General features: G+C 27.1%; 1 protein-coding gene across 2 annotated transcripts; it reads right to left on the reverse strand.

The window, feature by feature from the left end:
* Positions 1 to 6,397: 6,397 nt before the first annotated feature.
* LOC129886188 (protein ASYMMETRIC LEAVES 2) lies at positions 6,398 to 8,268 on the reverse strand. 2 transcript variants are annotated; one of them, XM_055960769.1, is made up of 3 exons: positions 8,172 to 8,268; positions 7,329 to 7,696; positions 6,398 to 6,933 (listed from the first exon to the last, which is right to left on the reverse strand). In XM_055960769.1, exons 2-3 carry the CDS (start codon positions 7,684 to 7,686, stop codon positions 6,611 to 6,613), a joined length of 681 nt encoding a protein of 226 aa, XP_055816744.1. In that variant the 5' UTR covers positions 7,687 to 7,696; positions 8,172 to 8,268; the 3' UTR covers positions 6,398 to 6,610. The 2 variants fall into 2 exon arrangements, with proteins under 2 accessions (XP_055816744.1, XP_055816751.1); XM_055960776.1 differs by having other exon boundaries at positions 7,329 to 7,699; positions 8,172 to 8,258.
* Positions 8,269 to 15,056: the final 6,788 nt, after the last annotated feature.

Consider the following 15,056-nt stretch of genomic DNA (forward strand, 5'->3'; position numbering starts at 1 on the left):
ACATTGTTTTCTCACACACACACAAAAACAGGGAAACAAATTAAAAGCACCTTTTGGGAGACTTATTTTTTCTCCACATATATTTAGGAAACTGTGCAGATATTAAATTTTAAAATCATAATCTCAAATCGCATATTCAAATATATTAATTTGAAATTATGATTTTATATCGCATATTTAGGTGCAAGCGTAAATGATTCAAATATATATTATAACAGATAAAAATGATTTGATAATAATATTCTCTTTGTTCCAATTTATGTGACATTTTTTGCATGTCAAGATAAATCTAATTTTGCATTGTCAATTTCTTCGACTTATAATACTTTTTCCATAGTTTTCACATATATAAATTTTATTTCGAAAAACTTAAATTTTCCCTACCTAAATTCACAATCAAATTTAAATTATTTGGCTCTTAAAATTTAAATTATATCACATAAATAGAAAGTAATTACATATTATAATTTGAACTCATATATGTCCCAAACTCCAAGAAGGAAAAATAGAAGGGGAATAATTAAAGCTATGAGGGGGAGGAATGGAATAGTCAATGTAAAGAGAAGCATATATATAGACTTCTTCTCTGAAAGAATTATTCATTGTTTGTTTCTGCAGAAAATACAGCAAATAGGATTAGTCAATTCTGACTATAACAATTGAGAAGATCACTTGTTTGTGTTGGCATTGTCCAATTAATGCAATTGCAGAAGTAGTAGGGAAGGCGGCTGGGGGGGGGGGGGATAGGAAAAATGAGTAATTAATTGCTGAAAAATAATACATAGGGCATATGTAGTGATTTACATGAGATATTGATATAAAAAATGAGTCGAGTCTATTAAAAATAATTATTTTATTTTTAAGGTAGAGATACAAGATCTGCGTATATTTTTGTACTTTTTTAAAATTTAATTTTGTGGAGTTACAATGAATATGTTGTTATATTAATTAATATATAAAATACTTGTTCAAATTAAATAAGATTTTAGTATAAATACAATGTTTAAATTAAAGTTATTGACTTCAACTAACGGTAAATCCGATATAAAAGAGAATGAGCCAAGTGTGCTCATGCGAGCTTGCTCATATTATTAATATCAAGTTCGATATAAAGCAGAACGATTAAAGTAAACTAACAACCAACGTAAAATTAATTAAGTTATAATGAATTCGCACTTGTGTAAATTATATTGAATGATATGGCCAATGAAGATTGATAAGTTGTTTGACACATTATTAAGGCTAATTAAAAAGTAGAAAGCTTAATTGTACTTAAGATAAGGGGCGGAGTCAAAAGTTCGGATACAAATTTGATCGGACTCAGTAACTTTTGCTTAAATAATATATTTATATTAAATAATTTATTAAATATGTATAAATATTAAGTTTAAAACTCAGTTATCAACTCTTGAAATCATTGTTATAAAATTCAAAATCCTTAAAATTAAAATTAAATTCTGATTTTTCCTTTGCCTAAAATTTTATTCCAAATTTTTTAGTATCATACTATTAGCTAGATAAGTGTTTATATTTTTTAATTATAATTAAATGATCATATATTTTTCATTTGAAATTATAATCACTAAGATTTTTAATTTGATATAAATATTAAATACAAATAAATATTTATTGGGGGTGGGGGCCTTGGGGCGTGGGGGGGGGGGGGGCAGCAGTATCAGAGTCAGAGGGACAACCCGAAATAAATGCACTTACCAATCCCTCCATTTATGCTTCGTAAGCTGCGCTTCTCTCGGGATATCACTTCCACCTTTTCGACTTCATTCGATATTTGTATCGAGCCTCGATTAATATTATTTTTCTATTGAATTTGAATATTTTATTTCATGTTTGATTTGTATATTACAATTCAAATTTGTATCACGTAAGATTCATTTAAGAAATAAATATTTTCTAATAAAATTTTTATTATTTTCAAAATTCAAATTCGACCTTATCAACCCTACCACAAACCTTGTTTCTACGCATTTTCTAACTTTTGTTTTATGTCTATGTTTGTATGCACAAAATACAAATATATATATATATATATATATATATATATATATATATATATATATATATATATATATATATATATATATATATATATATATATATATATATATATATGTACATATGTCCTTTGTATGACTATTTTATTATGGATTTATTATCATAGCATTTAATTTATATACAGGCTCAGAGGAGAACAACTATTGATACAAAGTTCAATCAAATAGGTATGAAAAGTTAGAAATAACATGGAAATCAGTACTTACTAGTTACTATTTACTTGGATTTTTTTCTTTGACCACCATCTTTTATCAATAATATCCTTTTTATATATTTGAAAAATACTTTAACTCAACTTACGTTATTCGGACACTTTAAAAATTAAAATGAGTGTCTGTTAAATCCTTCAAAAATAATATACTTTTAAAGAATTCAACATAATTGTGACAATTTTTTTAAAAAGTTCGATCAAGAAGGGACTAAACAATTATATATAAACAGATACCAAAATAAGAAAAACAAAATAATATCATACTTATTTGGTATTAATGAGACAGTCAACTTTTTTGATTTTCAAGATTCAGAGCCTATTTGGATTGACTTAATTTAAGAATTTTTAAGCATTTTTATAGTGTTTGAGTAAAATAAATAAATATTTTTACGTATTTATTTTTAAGCCAAAATATAAAAATAAACTAAAAATTATAAATTAGAATTTATAACAGATTATCAGTCGTCACCCTATATACCAAACTTAAACTTCATTAATTAAAAGCACTTAAAAACCAAAAGACAGTGTTAGTAAATTAAAATTCAAAAGGTTTATTAATTAAAAGGCATTCTCTTTTTTTTTTCCTCCCGTAGAACATGCATGCATGACACTTATTATACTGCTATTTAGGCCACAATATTTACGCCTAAGAAAGTGCATGATGACTCCCCTCCCCCCCCCCCCCCCCCCAAAAAAAAAAATAAAAAAATAAAATAATAATAATAATAATAATATGTGATTAAAATAATTTATATATATATATATTAGATATTGAATCCTCTTCGATTAGTTTATATATCTACTTCTTTAAATTTTGAATCTTCTTAATCAAAATTATGACTTCACTACTACCCCAACCCAACCTTGCACCCTCCCTACAAAAACCTTATCAACTCAATAAGCCAATGGGTATTGCCAATGTTTTTTTCTATTTGGCGTTCGATAATCATTTTCAAGTTTTGAATAAGTCTAACTCAGAATTATATAAGGCTTATTGAAGGAGAATACATTTGTTTTTATCAGAATTGTATTTTACACAAAAGGTATAAAGCTTGTGATTTTAAAAATATCACGTCATTTTTATGAGAGAAACTTATTAAAGTAAAATGAGAGTATTGCAATTAAAAACATATCAAATACTAAAAAGGAGTAAAATGCAAATTAAAATGGATGGGATCTGAATAGTGATGAAATTGGAAATTTTATTAAAGAGGTTTAAAATTTTAATATATATTTTTAATGAGTTATTTTAATCTATATATACAGTATTATTTTTTATATATATAGTATAAATTTTTAATTAAATATATTCAAATAATCACCATTAGATCAATATACATAAATACGCCACAAGATTTGTATCATGTACAATGTTTTAAAAGGCGGGGGCGTAAGGTTAGACGTTTTATGTAGTACGGGGCAAGGCGTAAGCCCCGAGACACGAAATGTAAGTCTCATGTATCTTCAATTTTATAATTTTATTGCTTAGAAAATAGGCAAAAGTAAAATTTTCAATGATTTTACAAACAAATTTTAATAAATAACCAATAATTTAGAGAAAAAAAACACCATAGTTATAATTTGAGAAAGGTATTCATAATTAATAATATAGAAAAAAAGTATTATAGTTATTATTTGAGAAAGGTAACAACTAACAACACAAAAAAATGATAATAGCCAAAATAATCTTTAAGATAAAATTATCATTCATCTTCACATTTATTAGTTTTTCTCACCCTCAATTAATATTTGCATTGATTATTGTTTATATATTTTAAAGAAGAAAGATAAAAAATGTAAGAGTAATGACAAAAAATGAATAAATTTGTTTCACGAACATAATGCTATGAAAGATCTATTTTATCAATTTTAGACACGATTATCAAGAAAATTATTTATAGCAATGTCTTTTTCTTTACGAGATTATTTATATATTTTAAAATAAATCACTACAACCTAAAAAAGATTGATAACATAAAATATAAATATCATTACAGCAATAATAAAAAAATATGATTTAAAGCAAAAATAAATTAAAAAAATTAACGTTCAGAGCGTACATTTTTTATGCCTGAGACTTACGCCCCAAATTCTAGGACTTACGTCTTTAATTTACACTCCGAAGCATTTTCTATATGCCCAACTTCGAAGCTCACCCCAAAACTCACCTCAAAAATATTTTTTAAAACACTGATCATATAATCAATTTTTTTAAAAATAAATAACACCTAATTAACATTAAATTATAACTTTTCGATCGAAATTTTAATTAGTCGAACGCCAAATCGAGTACGAGACATGAATGAGAGTAATGGGTGAAGGGTAGGAAACATGGGAAAGAGGACAAAAGGCATGCAGCTGTATAAAGTGTCCCTACTACTGCATGCATTAATACTACAAAAAGGACAAAAATTCATCATTACTTTACAACTACTAGCATATCATCATTGTCCCTACCTATTCCTCTTTTATTACTCTATTTATTATTTAGATCTAAAATCTCTGTTTTTTAAAAAATAAATATATTTTTGCATGCTCCTTATAGAAGTATTAAAAAAGATGAAATAATAGGTGGTTGAATTGTGAAATTTGAAACAAAAAGTTGTGTTTGACAATATAAATATAAATCGAGAAAATATTGACTTTTTATGAGCAATTTGAAGTAAAAAATAAAATAAAAATATTTTTTTATTTAATTAAATAAACAAAATAAGAATTTGTGTAATAAAAGAATTAAACTTTTAGATGTGATTACGATCTCACAATTTTCACTTGGTTTTAGAATCAAATTCATCTCGATTTTTAGTTTACTTGATATTGTGTCTCACGTCATCCGCATATCAGATGTTCAACCCAAAAATATTGCTAACAGAATGGAGATTTTAGACGAATTTTGAATAAAATCGATAGAAAATCTGTTCAAATATTCATCAAAGATATTTTTAACAAGTCAAATTCTGATGAATTTCTAATTGAACCTTCATAAAGAAAATTATTTTTATCTCTTTATTTAATTTTGGATAATTGATCTAATTTTGATATCGATCTAGACAAATATTAAATGGAGAGAGCAGGTGATCAGATATAAAAGTAGAAATATATATTTTTTTAATTAACATTTGGTTGGTGTATTTTTCTTGATTTCCTAATGTTTGGAAGACTCGAATTCTCTAATCTCATTGCCATCTTTTTCTTTAATTTTCGAAGTGTCGCTGTTAAATACATGAATCTCACGTGTGACTAAACCAACTATATTAGGAAATGCAGCTATAATATAGTTCAACTATTTGCTTTATACTAGTAGCAATTATTTTTTATTTGGCCTAATAATATACTACGTATCCTACCTTTTGACTTGAAGGCTGTCCTATATAGGATTACTTCTGATTTGGTATAGATATATATACATATATTTATATATAATAATAAAAAAAATGCCACGGCGTTGTTTATCTAGATACGTTTTGATTGTTATAGAAGAATATATATTGTTGAAAACATATAATATATATATTCTTTTCGTCCTAATTACTCGTTACATTTTTTTCTTTGGGATCAGAGTTAAACTATATAAATTTTGAGTAATATTTCAAGATATAATTGTTTCATTATATTAAATAATTACAACTTAGGGTGCTTTTCATGTAATATCGAACATTTAAGTTTTATTTTTAAAATATTAAATTAATCTAATTAAATTTAACTTCAAAAATTAGTTAAATTAACTTCTAAAAAGTGAAACACAATAAATATTTTAAAACAAAGGGAGTAACATAATATGAAAAATTGGTACTAATCAACTATGGAAAAACGTTTTGGACATTTTCGAATTATAACAAAAGTATTTAATTTTTTTCCTTTTGAAATGCTGAAATATTATACTTATATAAAATACAACTACAATCTATTTGAATTTGGGATGTCTCATTTGGTTGAGAGTAATTTTTAGATATTTAAATATTATATATACATAATAACTAAGTATAGAGAAATATCATACTAAAAGTAGTTGATCTCAAAAGATTTTAATATAAAAATAAATTTTCATACTAAAAGTAGATATCAACTTTTTTGGGGGGAAAAAAATATTAAAGCATGGTCAAAAGGTATATATAGTGATAAAATATTAGATCAATAACACTCACAAAATCATTAACATTATAATAGAACATAAATTTGGTCTCTCAAAAATAGTTATAATAGAAAATTAACTCTAATGCATGGGCTAATTAACAAGTATTAGCCATCATAATCATCATGCTTAATGTTGTAGTAATGTTTTTTGCAGCTCATGAACTTAAATAAGTCATATATAACCTAAAGTAACTAAGATGGATCCACCGGTGTTCGGTGTCCATCAGCTCCAGCAGCCCTAAGCTGGCCTATAATAAGGCTACTTGCATCGAAGTTGTTGCTTCCATGACCTTCGAATGCTCGAATCATGTGTTGGTGTTGTTGGTGTTGTTGTTGATCTCTTGGAAAAAACTGATGATGGTGGTACAAGTGATGGGAATGATCCCTCCCGCCACCTCCACCACCACCACCTCCAGACATGAAGTTGAACTGCTGGTGATGATGGTGGTGAGCTGTGGTTGCAGCTGCAGCCGCTGCAGCTGCTAAGAGTCCATGAGTTGTAGTACTAGCAATACCTGTCAACAGTGACAAAATTAGGAATTTATATTAGAATTTCCAAAAAAAAAAACTAACTAAAATATTACATATTGGATTATTATTTTTTTTCACTACAATAGAATATTATCTCAAGGAAATAAACAATTACATTTATCATATATGGTGTTAAAAACTATTTCTATTCTATTTATCCAAGGAATGATCATATATTAATCAAAGGTCCTAAGTTCAAATCTCACTACTAATGAAACATGAGGTGTAGAATGTAGACACATAATATATAGTTAGTACTACTTCAATTTATGTACGTATCATTCAGATTTCGAGATTCAAACTTCTTAATTTTGATTTTGAATTCAAACTCGTTTAACACTTACATAAATTGAAAGAAGAAAAGATAAATTTGACATACCTCCTAGGTTTTGGTACTTAGAAAGTTCAGATTTAGCACAACTAAGGTCCATTTGTAGTTGCCTAAGTTGATGTTGAAGAAGTGAAATAACACCAACACAACCATAGACAGGGTCACGAAGACGCATATCAGCTTCATATGCTAACGAATTTACAGCGTCTTCGCGTTGATGAGGCTGTAATTCGTTAAGCAATTTGGTCACGTTACTAGCCCCAAACACCTTATGAACATTCGCAAATTTTTGTGGTTGGTCAGGAGGGAAATAAGGAGCAAAAACACACTCTGGCTGGCATTTCCTACGAAGGAATTTGCAAGCTGCACATGGTGAATTCGACGATAATGATGATGAAGATGACATTGACAACAACCTGCTAAAAAACAAAGGGTAATGAGTAAAATAAATGAAGTTTAAGTTATATAAGTTATTTTCAAGATTACAAATTTTTACATTACTTCTCAAACAATGAGTTAATAAAGTTATATAGTATAATTTTTCTTATAATATTTATTATCAGGTTACCTATAATTTATAACCTCTTAAACATGTAAAAAATTGTAATCTTGAAAATAATCAAAATAACTTATATATATATATATGTTTAAAATTATACGATCAGATCATTTAGGTAATTAAAGGTAAATCTCTTGATAAGTCTTAATTGATACTCCATCTAGTAGTAAAAAATTCACTAATAATATAAAGAAATCTTTACAATATCATTATAATACAACTTCATGAAATCATATCAAAATCTTTTAATTTTTGTATATTCTTTGACCAAAAAGAATATAAAAAGGAAATGTAGAAAGTACAAAAAAAACAGTAATATAAGTACTACATACCTGTTTTTAACTTTTGAATATTTGCTGCAAATTGAAGACCAATAAAAATCTTGGTACTAATAATAATACTATTACACTCCTGAAAAAAAATATGAAAGTTTATGAAGAAGAATGGTATAACAATCTTTAGTACATATTTTGTACCAAGAAGTAATAGTAAAAGCCAGAAAAATGAAATATAATAAAATTGTGTACGTGTAGTGTAATATGAAAAACTTAAGATTAATGGAAAGAAATAATTATATATAAGAAAGATTTTCTTGGGGAAGTTTATATTTTTTGGGATTGGATCCCGTGAAAATTAAGTATGAAAGTAAGAGCTTATGTATTTGTTTAATTAAAAGTATAATTATCTCTCTTAACGATGTTACATATAATTCATGAACCTCCTCTTGTATATTATAGAATAGAAAAATATATTTTAGTTACTTAAAAAAGATACCGACAAATAATTTTTTCTTTAAGACAATAACATGTTAACTATAAATGAATTTTTTTTTAAAAAGTGTTAAGTTTAAAATGTCAAGTATTATAACTAATAATTTTTTCTCATTTTATTAGATCATTCAATGAATATTTATAATTGAGATCTATAATCTTGAAAAAATAAGAAAAAAAATATGAGAGTGTAAGAATTTCTTACCAAGAACACGTGTATAACTTAAAACTCTTAGATTAGAGAAAAATTTAAGACTTTGAAGTTCATATTCTTGAGATAATAAGTAAATAAATAAACAAAGAACAAACTAAAAAAGAAATTAAAGGAAAAATAAAAATAGCATAAGTCTATACTAGTAATAATAATTTAAATCTAAAATGCTTATTTTATATTCACAAAAATAATTATAATATATTATAAATCATAATTTTTTGTATTAAGTTAAACTATCTCACGTAAATTGAAACTAGGAAAATAATATATTTTGTTGAAAGTTTGCGTGCCAATATAGTCACCTAGAACTCTATGGTCAAACCATTTTTTTTTTGCTTACTATTTTTCAGCACTAAAAGTCAAGCTTGGATCATGTGTAGCAAATAGTTTTCTTTTTCATCTAGAAAACTACACCTAAAAAAATAAATAAAAAGGCTATAACTATATAATGAAATGATTACCCTTTTTTTCCTTTTGCTCTTTTTTCTGACTGATGATGATCTTCAAGAAAATCTTCTACTATATATGAAGAAAGTGACAGAAAATAACTAAGAAGAAACTAGATGTTCAAGTTGAAAAATGACATATCTTATTAAGGGTTTTCTTGAAATGAAATTATTTTAAAGGCAATCTTTAACTTTAAGACAAATATAATAGGTGACAAAAAACATATAAAGAAGGTGACAATAATAAAGAAGAAAAGTAGAAAAATTTTCTTGATTTTTTTTTTGCCTTTTTTGGTTAGCAAAAGTGAGAAAAAATAGGGAAGTCGCCCAAGAGAAGAGGCTAAGGAAACGGAGAGAAAGCAAAATGATTTTTTTTGGGTTTTATGATGACTTCTTGTTGTGATTATTATAGAAGAGAGAAGGTGTGTTTGGTTTTGGTTTTGGTTTTTGGAGGGATCTTATTTATTCTTCTTGTATATAGGAGTTTTGATGTGTGAATTATAGGTTTTTTAGGGTTTTAGTGAGTATGGGCGTGGGGGGAGGGGGGAGAAGAAAGAGGAAGGGATATTATTATGAAGAGAAGAGGGTATTTACTAGCTTGTCTTGTGTCATTGATGTATGATTAATTATGGGGTTTTAGGGTTTTAGTGAGTATGGAGTAGGTGGAGGTGGGGTGAGGGGGAGAAGAAAGAGGAAGGGATATTATTATGAAGAGAAGAGGGTATTTAGGGTTTTAGTGAGTAGGGTGGGTGGGGTGGGAGTGGAAAGAAGAAAGAGGAAGGGATATTATAAGTATGAAGAGCAGAGGGTATTTTCTAGACTTGTCTTGTGTCATTGATGTGACTTATCCTTTTCATTGTCCTTGTATTCCATTTGTTGCACCCTTACACACATTTAAGTCCCCTCTACACACTCCCTCTCTCTCACTCTCTATTTTTATTTTATTCTTTTATAATTTGGAACTTTGTTTAAATTGTTGATGGTATGAGTACAATCCAAAGTTTGTTTGGTTTTAGCAAAAGAAAGATTTTTTCTTAAAATGATATTTGATATCCATTTTGGGATCCCAAATGAAGAAATCATCTTTATCGTTTCATCACAATTCTTGATGGTATAAATAAAAGACTATAATTTGACCATTATAGAAATTATATATTTTTGTCACAATTAGAACTATTCTTTTTCAATTTTGGACACAAATTTGCCACCTTTGAGATATGGTAAATAAGTGGCACTTCTTTTCTAGAGGAGGGCAAGCTCAATTCTATATCATGAGCACGAGTAACAAGTTCTTCAAACTTCAAATGACCTAAGTTTAATTTCTTGTAAAATATAATGAAGTCCTAATGCATTATTTGGATGCACATCTCTATGCCAAAAGTTTTATAATTCATTATCAATTTGTCCTTAATTCCTTTGAAGAGTATTTGAAAGTTGCACCATACTCATAGTGTGCATTTATGTTATAAAATAAAAAGGATTGAGGAACTCGTGTTCTAGTTGCTCCTATTATATATGCCTTCCACATACTTATCAAACCTTATTCGTCTATTATATATGCCTTCCATCTTATTTGTCAATTTCTCGATTCGAATGTCTTGATCTTGCACATACTTAGTCAAACCTTCAATTTCTTTTGTCAAGCTTTCAAGTCGTTTCTCCATATATGAACTATTATCGACGATGGTGAATAAATTATTTTCTAATTCCATATATTCACCTAAGCATAACTTATATTTACTTAAATTAATATGTCTAAAATTTAATATAATTTAAATTATTTTGAAAAAAATTAATTAAATCCAATAATTTTTTCTCTTGACGTAGAAACTAACATTTGAACTTTTATGAATACGTGCAAGGAGTCACACTAATCAATTATTTTAGATTATTTGAGTCAGAATCAATGTAACTAGACCTCTTAATTTTTTTAAAATTGATCGTTGTAAAATGCCTTAAATTTTATAATACAGTTTTTGATAAAAACTTTTGACTTTTGCAGTCGACAAAAAGAATTATTCTCACTTTAATACCTCGAAGTTTGAATACATGACACGTACCTACCTCCTTGCTTGCAAAATAGCAAGGAATAAGTCAATAAGAAAAATAATACTCAGTACCAGTGGCGGAACCAGAAATTTTATGAAGGGGGTTCAAAAAAAATTAAACACGCTAATCAGAAAAAAAAAATGTGCTTATTAGGATTCGAACCCGCGAGCTGAGACAAACTAAGGCGAAATATTGAACCTCATTTGCCACTGAGCTAGTCCTTTTGGCTTATGCTTAAGGGGTTCAATATTAAATATATACACATAATTTAAAAAATTTATCTTATATATACAGTGTAATTTTTTAACAAAGAGGGTTGAACTCCCTCACTTGCACGTGGGTCCGCCCCTGCTCAGTACTATATTAATCGTCAACATTACAAAGAATGTTTGTGCCAAAATATTTTTCAAATTATAAAATCAGAATTAATTAATTTCTTTTTATATTGCCCTTAAAATTAATTATTTTTAAGAGTAAATAATTAAATATTGATTACATTGAAAAGACTTAAGGGTAAATTAGTGAAAAATATTTATTTTCAATTTGTTTGTCTTACTTTCCTTTTTAATCCGTTTAAAAGTCATTGATTTTTGGAAATATTACTCAAATAAGCAAACATATACTAGTTAATTAGTTAACATAACTATAGTTTAGCTAATTTACAATTCGCCACTAACATTTAGCATTAATTACGGTTCGAGTTTGTATAATTCGCACATTTGTATAGTTCAAAATCTATATAATATAAAAAGGGGCAGCCCGGTGCACTTAAGCTCCCGCTATGCGCAGGGTCCGGGGAAGGGCCCGACCACAAGGGTCTATTGTACGCAGCCTTACCTTGCATTTTTGCCAGAGGCTGTTTCCAAGGCTTGAACCCGTGACCTCCTGGTCACATGACAGCAACTTTACCAGTTACTCCAAGGCTCCCCTTCAAAATCTATATAATATAATTTTGTATAATAAAATTTGTATAACTATTTAAAATTTAAATGTTTGCGTTTGTATAAATTCTTTATCTCAAATTTATACAAAAATAGCTCAATTACACAAACTCGCTTATACAAACCTGCGAATTATACAAACAAGACAACTTAAACTATAGCTACAGTTCATAAATATGCAAACGATAGCTAAGGAGCATAAAGTTACTTATAGCAACTATTTGTGAAATTTCCTCTTACTTTTTTATTTGAATTGATGGTTAGACTTCTTTTTTTTCTTTTCATTTTTTACCATTTAGGAAAATATTCGGATGGGCTGCTAAAGCCCAATTTAAATTGGACTGTAGAAACAATTGGTCAATGATAAAAGGTTCGGTCCAATTTCAATCTTTCAATCCTAAACTGTAATATTGTAAAGTGAAATTACTATACTAACTTTTGATTCTAACCTCTAGTAATAAGCTGAGGGTCTATCGGAAATAATTCTTCCACTTTATAGGGGATATGGTCTGTGAACACATTATCCTCCTGAGATCTAACTTGTGGGATTACAATGAATTTTGTTGTTGTTGTAGTATTAGGTTGAAAAAATCATTTAGCCTATAAACTTCATTAGTATTATTATCTCCATTAAAATGTGAAACTTTCGTTTTGTTGTCTAGTTCGAATTACTTATTTGAAAGAGAGGATTAAACATATTTTTGATAGGACGTTACACTATGATAGTTAAAAGTGTGGTCATACGATGTAAAATTCTTATGATAAAGCGTTAGTATCAATTTTGTGTTCTCTATGAAGGAGATACTAAGGCCTCATTTGTTTGCATTTAATGGAGGTCTGAATCTTAATCATTCAGATTCAGTCAATTAAGTGTGTTTGATTTCAGGTTTGAATTTGAACCATTCATATTCAGCCCATTAGGTCCATTTGTTTTTTTTTTTTAGAGTCTTAACAATATTTAGACTTATTAAATATACTACAAAATAATTATGGATCGCTTCTCTCGCTCTTTGCACAACTTTGTTCTCACTACTATGAACTTTCTTTCTTTCTTTTCTTAATCAAACATCAATTTTTTCCTCTTGAACTGGTAAGTTTTCATAAACTTTACGAGTATTTTTTTAATATTAACAATTTCTATGGATTTATTGATATTTGTCAAGAACTCTTGTTGCAATAATATTTTTGGTGTATTGATGTTTATTAAAGTTTATGAGCGAAAAAATACTATAATTATGATTAAAAACAACAACTATGTATCCATATATGAAGTTTCTTATTAGAATTTAGTCTTAGACCATTAATTTTATTGGCGCTCTTTGATCATCAAATCCACTTGTGAAATTACAATAGATATATTATCGTTGTTGAACTACGTACATACTTGTGGTATTATATTAAAATTTTGTTTTAGGCCACTAATTTTTGTTGAGACTCTTTTATTTTTTTAATTCTCAAACTCGCTTGTATGATCAAATCTGCTTTTGAGATTACACCTAGATATATTATTATTGTTGAATTATGTATATACTTGAGGTCTCTTATTAAATTTTTTTATCGCAATATGTAAGCTAGACTTCAAAAATTAATGCCTTAATTATTTATTAGTTCCACGTGAGTTAAAGCCTTAATTATAAAAGAGTTAAACCTAAATAACTGTCAACCCAAGTGATTAAACTAAACTAATCAGCGAATTTATAATATATGTATTCTATGTTTATGATCGTGTATAATGAATATATAATCTATATATATCGACTAAAAAAAATAAAGAGTAAATATATTTGACTATTTGTGCAAAGATTCAAAAAATTTCTTATTTATATGAAGTAGTCCAAAACATGAGGTTCAAAATATTTAACTTTTCACTCTTAATTTAGCTATAAATTTAAAATAAAATTTAAAAATTTAAAAATCGAATATAAAGTGCTATAAGTTACCATAGCTAAAAAATCATAATATCTTTTTCTTAAAAAAATTAAGAATATTATAATAAAAGAAAAAATATTTAATTTTCTAAACAATAACATGTTCATATAAAATGAGACTAAGGGTGTCTTTGATGTGCATAATTCTAACCCAATTGGAACTCTCCTTAATAAGGGCCTGCCTAGATATTACACACATGTAGTTAGTTATCTGGTGGGTGGGAAAAAAAATAGTTAGTTATATGATGTCCATCACATAACAAACAGCATTTCTCGACTATTTCAAACTCAAATAGTCTTCTAAGGATTGTCCAAGATTCTCATCTATTTTTATTTGTCAACTCTTTTTTTAAAAAAAAAATTCTAAAAAATATTAACTAGAAAGGTAATTTGATTTTTATTTTTTAATTTAATTTAATATTAGTTTCTTTTCACTATATTAAAATATCTCCGTATCTATTAAATAAGAGTAACACCTTGTTAGGATGGTTGTTATCCATTGTATTGTATTGTATTGTTAGTTTAAATATAATGTTTGTTTTGATTGTTACTTAAATTTTATTGTATCGTATCGTTTAAATTCATAGTTAGGTAATGACAAAAAAATCCATTTTATGTAACGACTGATTTGGTGTGTTTGCGCCATTACCTTAATATTTTCTTCTCATTTTGTCTTTATTTATTATTTAACAATTATATTTCATCTTTTAACCTACCTTTCATAGTAACTCTACCCCATATCCTACTTTTCTTATAAGTTTTATCATTCGAATCATGGATGTGAAACATTATGTGACGACAGAAAACGATACAATCTATCCAAACACTGTATTCATTAAAGTAATACAGTACGATACAATACAACACAA

Source organism: Solanum dulcamara, chromosome 1 (assembly GCF_947179165.1).
Source record: "Solanum dulcamara chromosome 1, daSolDulc1.2, whole genome shotgun sequence".
NCBI lineage: Eukaryota > Viridiplantae > Streptophyta > Magnoliopsida > Solanales > Solanaceae > Solanum > Solanum dulcamara.

Bases quoted from the DNA above. Each gene is read 5' to 3' on its own strand.
- LOC129886188 (XM_055960769.1), bottom strand. From the start codon at position 7,686: ATGTCATCTTCATCATCATTATCGTCGAATTCACCATGTGCAGCTTGC. The intron at 6,934-7,328 runs GTATGTCAAATT...CACTGTTGACAG, and splicing joins TAAGTACCAAAACCTAGGAG to GTATTGCTAGTACTACAACT.